The following is a 17,426-nucleotide window of genomic DNA, read 5'->3' as shown; positions in this document are numbered from 1 at the left end:
ACCCCTCTCCTGCCTCATGTCACACCCCTCCTCTCCCCGCCACGGCCTCAGCTGGGAGGAGGGAGGTGCCTCTTGTCCGGCTGTCCTCTGAGGCTCACACGCACTTAGGCAAAGTCCGTCTTCTCTCTGAGCGACCTCAGCACCTTCGGGGGCCTGTACAGCTTGAGATACTAAGGGTGAACCAGGCGGGGTGTGTCTGGCGGTGTGGGGTCACGGGATGAAGGCTTTCAAGGGGGCACGCTTTGGGAGCTCTCCGCCGCACCCCACACTCACACACCCACCTTCCTTGGCTCCCAGACAAGCACAGAGTCCCACTTACACCAGTGTGGCCGTGAGCACATCGCCACCCACCTTTCCCATCTTCGTCTGTAAATGGAGATGCTGATATGTAACTAATAGAGAAACAGGGCCTAAAGGGATCACATGGATGAAGCCCTAAGGCATGGATGGAGGGTGGGTCAAGTGCTGGAGGGCGTATCCAGACACCACTGGACCCCATTAGAGGGCAACACAGACTTCCATCTCCAAGTCTGCACAGCCAGGGGTCAAACCTGAATGGAATCATGTGAAAATTAAATATGCCCACGGCCTGCACACTGCGGGCCTTGCTGTAACGTGGCTGGAACAAGGATTGGTGCCTTCCTGGGCCGGAGCTGCAGGGGCTGATTGCTGGCTGGGGTGTTGGGGGGTGGAGGGGGGCGGCTAGGGGTGGGAGGGTGCCTGGACCTGGTCAGGGCTAGAGCCTGGAGCAGGAGGCAGCCTGGTCTCAGGGAGATCTGAGCCATGGGCTGGCGCTGGCAACAAAAGGTATTTGCATCAGATAATGGGTCTTGTTATTTCATTAACTTCTGTAGCAACGGACTGCCGCAGAGCGAAGGGAGATTTGGAAACCACAGGGTGGCAGGGGCTGAGATGGCTGACCTGCAACCAGACCCAGGGTTTCCAGGGGGTCGGCAGCCTGGACAGGAAGGCGCTGGGCAGGGGGTGGCCTTTGGGAGGAGGGGGGTGGGTGAAGCTGGCTCCACCCTAGATCCTCAGCCTCAAGGCAGGTGACCCAGCTGGAAACAAAATCAAGAAGCCCATTCCTACCCTGGGCACCACCACCCCAGCAGGCATAGGAAGTCTCAGCAAGAGGAAACAGCGAGTGCAGAGGCCTCGGGGACTTGACCAGGGCACCGGGGACAGGAAGGAGGCCAGTGTGGCTGCAGCACCGTGGGCAGTGAGGATGGTATGATCCTCAGGACCTCAGGACGGGAGCACCCTGGGGATGGGGCAGAGAGAGCACCCTGGGCTCTAGGGTCTGAGTCTGGGTTTGATTTTAAGCGCCATGGCAGCCCCTGGAGGTTCAAAGGCAGGGGAGGGACATGAATGGAGTTAGACTGTTCAGAGGCCTCCTGGCTGCCGGTCGGGGATGGATTGCAGGGGCTGGGGAGGGAGGAGGCTGGTGTGGCGTCCTGGTGCAGATGGTGGTCAGTGAGAGTGACACCGGGGGAGGTGGGAAGAGGCAAATGGGCTGGAACTGGGGTTAAAAGGTGCTATTGACAGGACTTGAGAATGGATAAGGGGGTGAGGGAAAGAGAGGACGAGGAGGACCAGGATTACGTGACATTATGTATGTGAGCAAAGGGTTTACTGAGCGTGGCACTTTGCACACACACTGGATAAATACTGCCCACAGGAACCAAGCGCTCTGCACCGCGGCTGACCTCCCAGGATCAACCCTGCAGGCCGTGCAGGCGGATGTTTCTGGTCCCAGTTCCTTGGGTTGGACCAGATGACCACTGTTCAAGGTGTGCGGTGACAGCATGAGCACCGGGCGGGGACTTGCCCAAAGTCACTGGGCCGGTTGGGAGCAGAGCAGGACCTGGAAACCAGTCACCTGATGCTGTAAAATCCCCTCTGGGACCCGGAAAGTCTGACTTCCCGGGCGGGAATTCCGACAGCACCTTCCTCCCGCATCCGCTGAGAAACTGGCCCTGCTGGCTGTTTCCTTCAGTGGCCGCCCTCTAGCCTCGTAGCCTGTGCACTTGTTGTTCTGTCTTCCTGAGCCTCCCCGTGACTGCTCCTCACCCGCCCGGCCCCGCGGTCCCGCCGAGGTCAGCCTGCAGAGCTGACCCAGGCCTCTCGGTCGCAGGATTTCCCAGCAGCTCGGCCGTCCCAAGGGTCAGGCCGTTACTATTGTCTCATCTCCCTCCAGGGTTGACTTGGAAGGACTCCCGGCCCCGTGGCTGCCAGCACCCACTCTGTGGCACCACAGTGGACTGGCCCTGGCTCCTGGGGACCGAGCCATACAGGATAGAGCCACTTTTCCTGCTGGGACACGGCCCAGCGGAATCCCCCTTTCTTCCCTCTCGCCCAGATTGGACATGAGTCAGGGAAGGTCCCATGACATCTTCCTCTCTCCTCCACCCCAGCCCACAAAGGCATGAGCAGGCACCGCCTCACCAGGTGAGGGTGGAGGTGGGGGGCGGGGCGGAGCCAGCTGGAGCCAATGCCCAGCCTGCCTTGATGGTAAGGCCATCCAGGAGCCTCCAGCTCCTAGGTATGCCTTCCTCCTTCCCGTGGCTCCTTCTCCTGGCCCCAGAATCAGGATACATGCTTTATGCTTAACCCCAGTGTGGCCCTTGCCTCACTCACGGCCAAGTTCAGACAAGAGGCAATCAGGGGCTTAAGTGGCTGCCAGAACAGGCTAGCTGCCTGGTTATTAAATATTAAGAGGCAAGAGCCTGGGAACGTATAATTGCAAATGAGACTTTGAAACAGATGTTGCCAACAGCTTGGACCAGCGTTCACAGTTGGGACCAACAGGGGATTTCAAGTCCCCAAGCCAGGCTGTTCATAGCAGCCCTACATTTACTGGGCACCTGCTGGGTGCCAGGCTCCGAACTGGATGCTGCAGGTATAAAGATTGACCAGATATGGCCTCAGCTCAAGGGGTCCCCGGTCTGGTAATGAAGACGGACTAGGCTGGTAAATTCTGGGCTGCAGGTAAGCCTATGGGTGGAGTGAGCCCCGGGGAAACACCTGTAGGGTGGGGGGTAAAGGCTTCAGAGGGGAAATGTGCAATCAGTTCAAAATTCAACAAGCATTTATTGAATCCCTACTGTGTGCCAAGCATTACTGTAGATTCTGGGAAATAAAGTATTACCTATGTCAAACACTTTCTCTCGTGGTGCTTAATTGAGCGGGAGCCTGCATTCTACTGATGGACAAGAGTTTGCACCATAAAGAAAAGGCAGAGAGGAAAGCCCATGCAAAGATTTGGAGGCATGAGAAAATAAGATATATTGAAGGTAAGATCCATTGAAGGCTCCATGTGATGTATTGAAGGTAAGCTATATTGAAGGCTGAGTGTGGCTGGACATGTGGGAGGGGGAAGGGGAGGTGGCTAGCAGTCAAGGCCTGAAAAGCTGCCACATTGGAGAATTTGGGTGAGTCCTGGTGGATGTCAGGGTACAAGGGAGTGACCTCCCTCAGAGACAATCCATGGCTCCCAAGATCCCTAAGATAAGACTAGTCTGGCCTTTTAAGTCACCATCCTGAGAAGCCTTTAAAGAAGGAAACACCCAGTGAACTTCTTGGGGGAGGTGCCTGGTTAGCCGCCCACCCCACCCCAGCTGGGTTCCTAAACCTCCTCTGTGAGGCCGCAGGAGAGCCCCGCCCCTTGGCTCTCCTCACACCTGCAGTCTGTTGTGCCAGCTCCTGAATGGCTGAGAACACATCCTGAGAACACAGGCACCTTTGTCTCCGTCGCTGCAGAAAGTCGCGGGGGTAATACGAGAGCCCAGACCACTTAGGAGACAAGTCCTTGCCAAGGGAGGGTTCCAGATCAACATCCCAAGAATGTCCAGCTGACTGGGCTGCCCCCTCCACTGCCCTGCCCCAGCCAGGGGGTAGAGGGGTGAACTTTCAAGGTCATTCCCTGGGCGTGATTCTATAGAAAGACAGGCAAGAGAAGGGGGAGGGAGAGAGCAATGTTTGAAGATGCTAAGATTGCAGGAGGATTTGAGTCCTGGGATAGGATTCTAAGAGCCTAGAGTGGCATGAGGCTGAGATTCTAGAATTCTCTAGATCCAAAATTCTAGGATGCTAGAATTCTGTGATTCTAAGACGAGCTTGATTGGGGAGGGCTAACAGTCTCTTAATAAAATTCATGCCTCTGGAGAGACCCCCACACCCTAACTCCAGAGCAGGCTTATTTCCCCCCTCTGCCTTTAAATTGTCTTCTCGCTTCCCAGTGTCTGCTCATCTACACACCCCTCACAACCCCTCCTCCAAGCCTGGCAGTCACACATTTGCCATCTGCATATAACCCAGTGATTAGCACAGCTGAGCAGGAGAGGAGGGGTGTGGAGCCCTTGCTGCCTGCCAGTCAGACGGCCTTAAGTCGACCAGGCTGCAAGGAGTCACCCCCAGCTCCCTGAAAGGGCTGAGCAGGGAGACACAGTCATGCAGACACACACACACACACACACACTGAAACACACAAAGAAAGATTCCAGGCACACAGACATACAAAGACAGAGAGAGAGACATGCACACCACACATGGACATCTGCAGACAGCACGCATTCACACACATGCAAACAAACCAAACAGATATAGGCAGACACACGACCCACAGTGACACACACACCCCTGAATGCACAGATATGCAAAGACCCAGAGAAAGACATGCATAGCACACATGGATATTTGTAGTGCACACACACACACACACACACACATCCATAGAGACAAAGCCACACAGAGAAACACAGTGGCATACACACATACATATATGTACAAACACATGTAAACAAACCCAAATAAAGATGCAAATTACAGAGACCAACACACTCCCAGGGTGACAGGATACTGAGTTGTTAGTGCACCCTCCAAATAAGAACTACTCTTCCCTTGCCAGCACCGGTTTGGCTCAGTGGATAGAGCGTCGGCCTGCGGACTGAAAGGTCCCGGGTTCGATTCCGGTCAAGGGCATGTGCCTTGGTTGCGGGCACATCCCCGGTGGGACATGTGCAGGAGGCAGTTGGTCGATGTTTCTCTCTCATCGATGTTTCTAACTCTCTATCCCTCTCCCTTCCTCTCTGTAAAAAATCAATAAAATATATTTAAAAAAAAAAAAAGACTTACTCTTCCCACTTGTTTATGGCATATTATTGAAGGACTTCCGTGCACATAGCCTGGCCTTGGGCCCCTGGGACATCCCAGAGCTAGGACACGGTGGATTGGGAGGCCATGGAAGCAGCTGGAACACATGGGGCAGTGAGTTCAGAAAACCCCTCCCAGAACAATACAAACGGATTGCCCAGAAAGGCAGTGAGCTCCCCATTGCTAGAGGCAATTTAGTGGAACAGAGAGGTTTGCACATCAGGTGGGAGAGGAGTGCTGGGGGGAGCTGAAGGCCTTTAAAATTCCTTCCAGCGCTAATATTCTTTTCCTATCAACCCCACTGGGCTTCAGAATTTTTTAAAATCATATTCCCTGTTAGTAAAAACATTTTCAACATGCACTCCCAATGTATGTTTATTTGTCTATTTATAAATGCATTATATCCTTTTTGGACACATATGTACTTTATAGAACAGAAACAAAAATAGAAAAATTTGAAATAATGAGATGAAAATACATAGATTGCTACCCTAAAGGACAGGGAGAATTGGAGGAGAGTGATGTAGCATTTATTGAGTACCTCCTGTGTGCCAGACTTCTGATGAATATTTCTTGAGTCTTCAAAATATCCCTGAAAAGAATTGTAATGTGTGTGTGTGTGTGTGTGTGTGTGTGTGTGTTTCCTTTGTGCAGATGAGAAACTGACGCACAGAGAGGCAAAGTCTCTTTCCCAAAGTCACGCAGCATATAGCTGGCAGGGCTGGAATCTGGACCCCACCAGGCTGGCTCTGGATCCCAGTGCTCCACTCAGAGGCTTCAGGGCTTGCCGGGAAGGGGTGGGGCGTGCCAGGGGGCGGGAAGAACCATTCTGTTGTTGTAGGCAATAGTCACAAGGTTAAGGTTCCAGGCTTCAGGTAAGTGGGAGGGACTGTAAAATTTGTCAAGAGCCTCCAATGACATCCCAAAGCATTTGGCCTTGAAACTGAGCAGCAGGTAGGATTCTCGGGCCACAGGCACAGTTGGGCACAGTTGCTACTCAAAGTGCGGTCTGTGGACCAGCAGCTTTGGCTTTACCTGGGAGTTTGTTAGAAATGCAGAATCGCAGGCCCTCACTCTGCTTCCTTTTCCTTAGCAGCTCTCACTGCCTACATAGTATGCATGTATTTATTTTTCATGTCTCTCACTAGAATGTGAACTCTCTCCTCCACCTGGGCCCACAAAGGCTGTTCCAGAACTCAGAACAGCCAAGGCGCATAGTAGGTGCTCAATAAATATGTCGACTGAATGAAGGCCATGCCCAAGGGGGGCCTTGGGCCTGTGGTGAGGCAGAGGCCTTGGAACCTGGGTCTGGCTTCCTGGAGCCATCATGAGGCCTGCCCCAAGGTTGCACCCACACACCCCAGTTTCACTGAGGGAGGAGCAGCACCCCCACCAGTCTGGGACCCTCCAGTTTCTCCAACATGTCCTGCCTCTTCCCCCGTCTCTTCCAAGTCTAGTAATTCCTTTAGTTTTAGACTTTACCAAAAACCAAGAGACCTTACTATGGCACCCTCTGCCCAAATGCCCGCAGCACCTACGTACGAAGCCCAGGTCTTTGCTTGAAACTGGGGAGAAGAAACACTAGGAGGACAAACACAGGCTAACGTGTTCCAATCTGGCCCGTCAGACTTCCAGGCGGTGAGACAGGGCCTCCCCATTGCCCTCTCTGTGCCTCAGTCTTCTTATCCATTTAGGGGTCAGTTACTGCTTTCTTGGCCGGACAAACGCCAAAGGTGGGATCGCAGGTATGAAGCACGCCGTGCCCCTGGCGTTTGGAGAGGAGTAGAGTGAGGAAAAGGAGGAGAATAAGGGATTTCATAGCAGAAGATCTGGGCTCATCCCCCTTGCTTGCCGTGGACCCAATATGCAGCCCAGGTGGTCAGTCTCTGCCCATCACGGAGCCTCTGTCTGACCATCTGTACAAATGGGGGGCCGTGAATGGTGCGAACCTCAGTCAGGTGAGGCCAGCTTCCACGCCCAGCCTTCACACAGCGGACTGTGGGAGTCCATCGAGGTAACAGGCCCAAGAGCTCAGGAAATGACCTCTGGAGGCGCCCCCTCCCCCACCGTTCCCCTCGCTCCAGGGGCAATGGCGCTATAAAGGCCACCTGCTTCCCTGAGGCCACAGTGCCGGCTCCTCAGAAGCTGGGAGCGGAGAAAGCCGGCGAGTTGCTTTTGTTTCCCTGAGAGCAGGGCCGCTGCCGCCACGGGACAGATACTTCCTCTCAGGAGCAGGAATGAGGCCAACTGGAGCCCTGGCGTCCCTGCCTGGGAAGGAAACCCAAGTTCAAGGAGGGCATCTATTCCTCCAGGAAACCCAGGCCAGGCCGGGCCATCAGGGCAGAGGAGCCTGCGTTTGGCCGAGCCGCCAGTGCTGGCGGACAGATCTGCTGGCTCTGGCGGCATCTTCCACTCGTTCGCGGAGGCCCTGCTCTGTGCAGGCACCGCTGGAGATCAAAGACCCTGCACGGAGCCCACATGTGAGTGGGGGAAAGGCACAGCAACCAAGGGATTTATCAGACTTGTATGCTTTCAATAAAATCCAGTGGGGTAAGGGGGTGAGATATGACGGGTCCCCTTTAGATAGAGTGGTAGGGACAGGCTTCTCCAAGGAAGGGACTTCTGGGCAAAGATCCAAAGGAAGGGACAGAGCAAGCCAGGCTGCCACCTGGGTGAGAGGACTCTGTGCACAGGGAGCAGCAAGTGCAAAGGCCCTGGGGAATCTTCAAGGAATGGAGTGAGCCAGAGAAAGAGGAGGGAGGCAAGGTCAGAGAGGGGGCAGAGGGTGGGATCATAGGGGCTTCGTGGGCCACATTAAGACCTGGAGGTTTAGGTGGAAGGAAGGACAAGCTGGGGAGTCCAGTGAGGAAGCAGGAAGCAAGTGAGGAGGTGAGAGATGGAGGTGGGTGGGACCAGAGGGGATACAGCGGTAAGGACTGGTCAGATAATGAGTTTATTTTGAAGGCAAAGCCCGGTGATTGGCTGGCAGTACTGTGAGTGGAGAGGAAGAAAAAGAGAGCGTTCAAGGGAGACACCAAGGAATTTTGCCTGAGCAACTGCATGAGTGAAAATGGGATGGAGAAGATGGGACAGAGGCAGGCGCCAGCCATGGTTCTCAGCTGCAGTCTGCTGATTCCATCTGTCTGTCACTTCCCTCCATCTCCGCCCCCCCTCCCTTTGTAGCCATGAATCTTGCCCTCAACCCATTTTCAGAGAAGCATGGAGGCTGCGACCCACCCAAGATCCCACAGGTGAGGGGCACAGCCCAGCCCGGAGCTCTCAGCCCTGAGCTCCGGTGTCTCATTACAACTGAGAGAGTGAGACTCATCTGTTCATTCATCATTTCATTCACCAGATCCTTCCATGCCTACAGCGCCTCAGCAGGCCCAGCAACAGTCAAGCCAGAGGGGCCCAGAAATCATCAGCCAGCCCCTGCTGATTGAGGGAGACCAGAGCGGGCACTGTGGGGCCACCCAGGCTCAAAGTCAGAATGTATAGAGGTTGGGGGCAGGGGCTGGGGAGTGAGAACACCTGGATTCAAAGCCTAGCTCTGCAAGTCACAAGGTGTGTGCTCTTGCACAAGTCCCTTAACCTCTCTGTGCCTCAGTTTTCTCATCTGTTAAGTGGGAATAAGAATTATAGGGAGTGAAAAGCATGGGAGACTCCACTAAAATCCTTTAGGCTTGGAGCTTAATAAGTGCTCCTACACTGTGCTATGGTTAGCATTATCACTGGGCAGAGTCAGCACGTGAACTCAAGTCTCCCAGTGTATAGTGAGGCAATCAGCTCTCTGTCCTGACGACAGTTCTTGCATCACCACCCTGCAGCGGGCCCCGGACCAGGAGTATAGGGGGAGGCTCAGCTCTGCACAGCTGGGCTCAGCTCCTGGCAGAGTCAGATCCCTAGAGCCTGAGAACAGTGTTTAGGGCCTGACAGCGTGGTCCCACCCCCGACGAGCTCGGAGAGCTGCCTGCTTGCCACTGAGTCGCTGACTTCCCCAGGAAAGCATTAATTACAGCCTGGCTCCCCTGGGCCCTGGCTCTGTGACCTGTCACAGCCCCTCAGCTTCGGGGCACTGGCTGCTGTCTCTGAGCCAGTGCTGTCACCCTTTTGCTTTGCCTGGCAGGGGGAGGACAGAAAACAGGGATAGAGAGGTGGACAAACAGGAAAACTGGGGCTGGGCTCATGACCCATTCCCACCAGTCTATTCAATGGTTCTCAGAGGCTGAACTCAGACCAGCAGCATCTGCATCAGCTGGGGACTGTTAGAAAAGCAGATTTTCATACCTCCCCTGAGACCTGTGAATCAGCAATTCTAGGATCCCAGTTTAACAACTCCCTCCAGGTGACACTGATGCCTGCTCACTTGGGAAACCACAGCTCTGAGTCCTGTGCAGCTATGGTGGTGGCGATTGCAGGGGGGGAGGGGGGCATGCTGTGAAGAGGTGATTATAAAGTGAAGTGCGTTGAGCACAGGCTCAGAGAGACCCACCCACCTTCAAATCCAGACTTGCTGATGTCTTACCATGTGATCTTGCACAGGTCACTTTTAAAATGAATACATATTTATTGAAACCTACTCTTTGCTGTTGAAGGCGCTGGGGCTGCATTGCTGGGAGAAAACAATGGCAATAGCCAACATCTTTTCCTATATTCACTCATTTAACCCTTACAAGGTCCTATGCTTACCTGACTCTGGGCAGGTGAGGCACAGATGGGCAATGTAACCTGTCCCACCACTAGTTTTAAGCAGCATTGAGGTTTGAGCCATACATGTGTTTCCAGGGCCGGGTGCTGGGCCTTGGGGCTGCACTGAGCTGTGGCTAGTTAAGGAGATGGACAAAATGCAATAAAGACAGACAACACAGGCCGGTCATGATGTGTGCTTTGAAGACAAAAAATAATATAGGGAAGGGGATAGAGTGCATTGGGATGGGGTGTGTGTGTGACTGTTTTAACTGGGTGGGTGGCCTGGCAAGGCCTCTCTGAGGGGGTGACCTGTGAGCAGAGACCTCTCTCTAAAGCAGCTTTCGTAAAACGAATTACTAGCAGCCCTCCCAGGTGCGGTGTGAATATGTCACACGGACATGCCTGTGAAGCACACACAGTAGACGCCGAACAAATAGGAATGTTACTTGAAGAACTGAGTTCCAACCCTAACTGGCTCAGCCCCTCAGTAACTGTGTGTCCCCAGCAAGTCATTATCACTCTGAACTTTGGTTTCTGCAGTTATATGGTAAAATGGGTGGCAGGAGCCTTGGAGATAAAATCAGAGAACAGAACCGAAGCGGGGGTGGGGGGCGCTGTGCAGTAGGGCCCCCACCACCTCCTGCCCCCGCCCTGTTTACTCTCCAGGCTGCCAGCAGCTCCTCTCTGGGGCTGTTGGTTCCCTGGTCCAGGCTGCCCAGGAGTCCTAGCTGTTTTTATTTTTATTGTTCTGGCTCCAAAGCTGAGGCCTCTCACTCCAAATGGCTCCTCTTGCCCAGAAAAATAGGTCGTTGGCAGCTCCAGCCTCCTGACAGGCCCCAGACAAAAGCGGCCTGGCGGGCCTGCCTGCTGACGCCAGCCCAGGGTTCCAGGAAGTGAGGAGCCGAGCCTGGGCAGGGCTGGTGCCAGGCAGAACTGGGTCCCTGCAGCTTCCAGCATGCCTTGGCAGAGTGACCCTGGTCAAGTCACTTTCCGCCTCTGGCCTTGTTTCCCTACCTCTGGGAGCACACTGGAGTGACATCAGGGAGATGATGCATGTAGAAGGGCCAGGCACACACAGGGGTGCCATCACCCCACCCCCAGAGGCAAACTCCTTAGACGCTCCCACTATGGCTGCTTTCACGCCTGTGCCAGTACTGCCCCTGGGACCAGGGAGACCTGGTTATTCCCATTTCACAGATGAAGAGACTGAGGCTCATAAAAAAGTTTCCCCCAGGTCTCATCAGTCAAGTGGGCAGAGTCTTGGCTTCAAAGCCCTTGGTGCTCCCCTCCTCCCGCTCATTCCAGAGTTCTTTCCAGCAGGGCAGGGACATGGTCCGGCTTCTATAAAAAGATCCCTCTGGCTGCTGAGTGGAGAAGAGATGGAGGAAGAGGGTGCCCAGGAGGGAGATGGTGGAGGCTTAGACCAGGGCGGTAGCAGCTGTGGAGGCGCTGAGAAGGGGTTTGGTTCTGGATTTGAGGGGCTGGTCCAGCCAGTGGGATGTGCTGCTGGCAGATGGCGCACCAGGAGTGACAGAGAGGAGTCGGAGCAATGCAGGGATGCAGCCGCCTCTGGCTTCCCTTGTCGAGTCTTTCCGGTAGTCGCTTAAATACCACCTCCTCTGAGGCCTTCACGGACCCCCTTCCCTCTCATTGGCCCTCCCGGGCCCTTTCTCTGCTTTTTCCCCTCCTATAGCTTTATCCCCATCGGACAGACTAAATAGTGTACAAACTGATTTGCTTGTGTGTCCCAGCTCGAATGTCAGTCCCTTGGGGAAGGAGTTTTTGTCTGTTGTTTTTTTTTCTCCCCACCTGCTGCATCCTCAGTGCCTTGCACAGAGCCTGGCACATAGTAGACGCATAATTAATACTGTTGATTGCTTGAATGAATTGTATATGTATGAGGCAATTCAATTTTAAACCAGGGCAGCCCAGAGGCCTCCTATGTCTGCCATAATCTCACTCTGTGACTTCAAACAAATTCCCGCGACCTCGCTACCCGGCTGCCCGCTGGTCTCAGTGACCTCCCAGCCCTGATGGTTGGCCAAGGGGGATGTTCCTATGGATGCTGGAGCAAGGAAACAAGGCCTAGGCCCCCTCCTGGGACAGTGAAACTGCCCTAGTGTGGGGAAGCCCTGCTGGGTCCTTTGCCAGAGGAGGTGCTATATATAAATAGCAGGTGGTTCAATGATTATCCTTCCCTAATCCGCCATCTCCTAATCCCAGGCAGGGTGTGTGTGTGTGTGTGTGTGTGTGTGTGTGTGTGTGTCCTGGGGAATAGGGAATGGCAGAACCTTCTGGAAGCCAAGGCCAGGAGTCTGCCTCATCTCTGACCTTCATCAGCAGCCCCTGCCCCCATTCCCACCCAGATGGATTCTAATAATGGATTTCCCCAGGAGTCTCAGCTGGTCACCTTCATGGTCTCCGCCAGATGTGGCCTGAAGAGTTAGAGACTCGCTACCTCCCACTCAGATACTAGGACGCCAGGACAACCTCCTCACTGGTGCTCTGATTCCGTGTTCCCCTCCCTGCAACCCGCTCTCCACTGGAAACCAAGCTGGCCTGGCTTTTTACACATATGGATCACACCATGATGCTCTCCTGCTTAAACCCTCCAATGACTTCCTATCTGCAGAATAAATGCATGCTTTACCAAGGCCTGCAAGACCACTTACCTGGACCACTCTCCCCCATCCCTCACTCATTCCCCTCCAGCCAAACTGGCCCCAGGGCCTTTATCTATGCCGTGCCCTCTTCCTGGAACAGCAAGTCCCCAAATCCTCACCCTGTTACCCTTTCTTGTGATTCAGCTCCCAGCTTCTCAGGGAGGCCTCACCCTTATCTAAATTAGCACACCCTTCTCACTCTCTGAGCTCAATCTTCTGTTGTTCATTAATTATTTCTACTTGTCTACTTATCTGTCTCTCCACTAGAATGTAAATGCCTCGTGGACAGGAACATTGTGAGGGTTCCTGCTGTATCTCCCATACCCACAGGAAAAAAAAAATCCCCTTGTACTTTAAATACTGCCCAGAACCCTGTGGGCTCCCCAGGACTGTTGTCAAACACTCTACTTACTTGTCAAGTGCTATGGAGCACTTGGGACATGCTAGACACTCTTTAAAGTGTTGTGCAAGTATTAATTCACCCAATGCCCACCCCAGCCTTTTTAGGTAGATACTCAGGTTGCCCTCATTTCAGATGAGGAAGGTGAAGCACAGACAGGATAAGGTATTTCCCCAAATCTACACAGCTCGTAAGAGGTAGCTGGCAGGACTGGAACCAGGGAGTCTGGTTCCTGCTCTCAAGCTGTACCGGGCCTGTCTCTCTCTTAGCACAAGGCCAGGACCAGCATCTGACAGGGAGGCTGGGATGGGAGTGAGGGTATCTCTTTGCAAAGGTTTCTATTTAGCCTGGGATTCAGAAAGTCAAAATTGTCTCTACCCCTGGCCTTGCTGTGTGGCCTGAGGCAAGTCTGCTTCCTCTCTGGGCTCCCTTTTGTGGCTTCATTCATATTCTTTACTTCACAGCCGTGCCGCCAAGCAAAATGGGATGTGGCTGCTTTCCAAGCCCCATTAGCAGAGAGCCTTGGACTCCGTTCCCTCCCACTGTCCTGAGCCACCTTCGCCAGGTGACCAGCACTCCCACTCCTGTCACTGACCTGGCTGCTACTGGGCACACAGCTCAGCTTAAGAACAAGGGGAGAGAAAGAGGAAGGAGGGGAGGGGGACAGAAAGCCTGAAAGACAGAGACATACTGAGGCTCTGTCCTCTCCAACCCCAAGCCTCTTGCCTCTGTTCCCCTCCTTTGCCCTCATATGATTACTCATTACTTGTCATGTTCCTGGAGCCCAGGACTCAAGTCCCCCTTCCCCGCACCCCCTGAGCCTGCCACAGGGAGGCACCTGGCAGAGAGCGCCCACCTCCCCAGGGAGGTGAGGACCCTTCCCCTCTAGTTTCCTGGCCACAGCCCTCCTCGCGTTCTTCCTCTCCCCTGCGCCTCTTTTCCAGGCGGCACTGAAATCCTTCCTACACACGCTATTTTTGTACCATCACTCTCTCCTTCCTCTCCCCCTTCCCCCCACATTCACTTACTTCCTGCTTTTCCTTCACCGAGGCCCAGCTCGGACAGAATCGGGGCCCCTGTGGCCCCAGCGTACCCCCAACTGGGCCCTCCTTTGGAGCAGGGGCGGGGCCACTTGGGAAGGGGCAAAGACCGACACCCCGAGGCCCCACCACTCCCCCACTCCTCCGCCGCCTCCAGCCGGTCGGCAGAGGGAAGCGGGGACTGACCGCGGCCGGAGCCAGGAGGCCAGGGAGGCCGGCCGCAACTTCCCCAGTCCACCTTAAGAGGATGCGGTGCCCAGCTCGCGGCGCCGACCGGAGACAAACAAGTTTGCGCTAAGTGGAGTGCGGCTCGGACCCGGGCCGCCCCGGCGCTACCTCCGCGGCCGCCGAGCCCGCGCCGCCACGCAGGTCCGAGCCCGGCGGGCGGTGGGAGGGAGCGGGAGGGGGGCGGGTCGGGGCGGCTGACAGCCGCGCGGGCTTCTGAACTGGGACATTGTTGTAGGCGGAGGCTGGTCTGGTCCCGAACCGAGCGGGGCGCGCCGGCGGCGGGGGCTGGCGGGCCACCTCCCGGGGCGGCCGCGGTGGGCTCGGGCGGGGGTGGGCGCCGGGCCGCGGCGCAGGCGAGGGGCGACCCCGGCCTCCTGGCCGCGCGGTAGACCCCAGCCCTCGCCCCCTCCCCGGGCGCGCTGCAGGCGGGCGCTCGCCGAGAGGGCGCCGGGCGGCGGGAGCCCCGCAGCCCCCGCGCGGGCAGCAGGGAGCAGGGAGGAGGGGGCGGGCGGGAGGGGGCCCGGCTCGGCTGGCGGGGGCCGCGGCCCGGGCTGCGGCCGGAGCGAGACCAGCCGCGGGCGCCGCGCGGAGTGCGGGCGGGGCAGGTGGGCAGCGGCGGGGGCGGCCGGCGGAGCTGCCCTGGACCCCGGCTCGCGGTCCTCCTCTCCAGCGCGTCTGGCTCTGCGCGCCGCCTCGCGCGCTCCTCTCTCTGCGCCCCCTCCTTTCGCTCCCCCCTCCCCTCGCCTGCCTGTGTCTCTGGCTCTCTGCCTGGCTACCCTGGTCTGCTTCCCTCTCCTGCTGCCTCTCGCCGGCCGCCCCGCTCTCTTTCTCGCGCGCTCGGGGTCTGTCCGTCTCCCGATCTCTCCGGGGAGTGGGGGGCGCTCCTAAAATCGCGGCGGCGACGGCGGCTCCTGAGCTGCTCCAGGCGCCCATCCCGGGGAGGGGGGAGCCCGGCCGGGAGGGGAGGGGAGGGGAGGGCGGGAGGGGGGAGGAGGGGGGGCTTAGTCATTTCCCCGCTCCAGCCCGCGCTGCCCGAGCGCGCACTCACGGCCGCTCTCCCTCCTCGCTCCGCAGCCGCGGCCCATGGAGCCCGCCGGCCCGGCCCCCGGCCGCCTTGGGCCGCTGCTCTGCCTGCTGATCGCTGTGTCCTGTACCTGGGCAGGTAAGCACCCCCACCCCTCGTCCCCGCTGCTGGCCCCCGAACTGCGGGCTCCGGCCTCTCAGGCCGCCACTGGGGGCCACGGGGCTGTCAGCAGTAATAGGGGTAGAGATGCCTGTGAGCAGGGCTACAGATTCGAAAACTGAGGCCAAGAGAGGGCCAGCGAGTTGCCCAAGGTCACACAGCCAAGGAGGGAACCCGATTCTGACTGCGTGCCACTGTGCTGGGCACCGGAACAGACCCCGATGAGTTGCTCCCTGCCGGATCCGGAGGGGGGAGGCAGGCTGCGGGCAGCCTTCCGAACCAGACACCCCTAGCTTTTCTAAAGCTCTCTGCCTGGACCCATGCTTTCCACAGGTTTGATTTCGGGGTCTGAGAGAAGGGGGTGGGGGGCAGAGGTCCTCCAGGCGCTGCCTAGGATGGAACAGAAACAGGCGTTGCAATTAGGGAAGAGTGAGCCTCCCCCCGGTGCGCAGAGTGAAACAGTGTTGGTGTGTGTATGGGGGAGAGAAGAAGGGAGGCCGTTGTAACCCTGGGGCGAGCTGCTGCGATCAGATCAACAGATCCTGATATGAAAACACGGTGCATGTCCCCGTGGTTGCCAGAGCCTCTCGCTGGATGGCAGTTCTCCTTGCTGCCCGTCCCCCCCAACCCCCCTTCCCCAGGCTGCCAGGCAGCTCCCTGCAGTTCAGGGGCTCGGTGGGGCTATTACCTGTGGCTCTGAGCAGGTCTTTTTGTTGGCCTACATCAAACACCTGGCTGCCTGCAGCCGGCAGGCTCTGAAGGCTGGCATGTGTTCGCCAAGGGGTGAGGTCACCATTCGGGAGTCCTGCTTCTTAAAGGGGTTTTGCAAAACCATGGGTCTCCTGTGAGGGTCTGGGGGGGGGGGCAGAGAAATGGCATTGAAGAGTAGGGGTGGGGGACAAGAAACGCGGATCTTAATCTTTGGCTCTTGGAGCGGTGTTGTCGGCAGAGGGGTCTCTGCACCTCCCTCCCTTGAGGAAAGAGGCAAAGATGAGCTCAGTATCCACCTCCCCCTTTTGCATTTGCCTAGAGACGGGTAACCATCTGAAAGCAGCGAGAAAGGGAGAACTAGCAGAGAGTGGGTGGAGGGAGAAGTGGGGGTAAACAGCCTCTTCTCTCTGCCCTGCAGGTTCTCCTGAACCTGGGGATCCACATAGGACTCCCCCCCCCCCCATTCCCGGGTCTTTCTGTTACAGTTGGGTCCTTGCTGGGCGGAAGGAAGCACTGGTATATTTCATTTCTCTCTGGTGAGTGGCATCTCTGATCTGCTCCTTCCTGCCTGAGCCGGCCATGCGTACCCTGCAGAGTCCCAGCCCCTGCCCCGCCATCCTTCCTGGCTTGGAAATGCATGAGCCTCTCTCACAAGCGCTTAATTTTCCTAAAACAGGGAACTGGGCACAAGTTAATTTCTAAATGTCTATTCCAGACCCTCCTCCAGTCAGGACCCTGTGGCTCAGTTTCTGGCAAAAAGCGTGATAATGTTCGTTAACAAGTGTTCAGATGGACAGCCTACCTTTCCCAGGGCCCTGGCTGGGAACACCACCACCCTTCCTGTGAGAGAATCTCTCCCTTTTGTCTATAAAAACAATCTATAAAAAGGTAAAGATTAGGCCATAAAACTTTCGTTCCAATCCATTCAGCATCAATAGCCTGAAAAAGTGGGAGCAGCAGAGGGGCCAAGATTAACTTTGAAATAAATAAATCTTGGGAGGTGAGAATACGTTTCTTGGCGGAGGGTGGTGGGGAAGGGGTGGGGTGTCGCTATCCTAACGGCAGCCTCCCAGCATCCTTCACTCTGTGTTCTACAGGGTCCTGGTCACACCCTGGCCCTGGCCTGGCCTTCCTCTGGTTTGGCTGCAGGATGGGGCTTCAGGCCCCTCCCTCAGTGGATCTAAGCATGAGATACGACAAAGCAGAACTAGAGGCAGAACAGAAGGGCAGGAAGGTAGAAGGAGGCCGTCGTGCAATTTTCTAAGAAAATGGACTTGTTTGAGGGAGAAACTCAAATGTCAGGCTTCGGAAGGCGGCTCTGGATTGAATGACTACTAGTGTCTCAGGCAGAGCTGTCAGCC

At 56.2% G+C, this 17,426-nt stretch overlaps 1 protein-coding gene across 4 annotated transcripts in view; it reads left to right on the top strand.

The window, feature by feature from the left end:
- Positions 1–13,966: 13,966 nt before the first annotated feature.
- Positions 13,967–17,426, top strand: part of SIRPA (signal regulatory protein alpha) — a 43,706-nt gene continuing 40,246 nt past the window's right edge. The window contains exons 1-2 of one of the 4 annotated variants that reach the window (XM_059705752.1): positions 13,967–14,312; positions 15,246–15,333. In XM_059705752.1, the coding sequence (XP_059561735.1) occupies positions 15,255–15,333 (79 nt within the window). In that variant the 5' untranslated portion in view covers positions 13,967–14,312; positions 15,246–15,254. Of the gene's footprint in view, positions 14,313–14,478; positions 14,777–14,878; positions 15,014–15,245; positions 15,334–17,426 lie in introns of those variants that run through there. The other 3 variants (XM_059705755.1, XM_059705753.1, XM_059705754.1) reach the window with 3 other exon arrangements.

This window comes from Myotis daubentonii, chromosome 8 (genome assembly GCF_963259705.1).
Source record: "Myotis daubentonii chromosome 8, mMyoDau2.1, whole genome shotgun sequence".
NCBI lineage: Eukaryota > Metazoa > Chordata > Mammalia > Chiroptera > Vespertilionidae > Myotis > Myotis daubentonii.
Note: the sequence above shows the minus strand (reverse complement) of the source record. Positions and strands in the feature narration are given on the sequence as shown.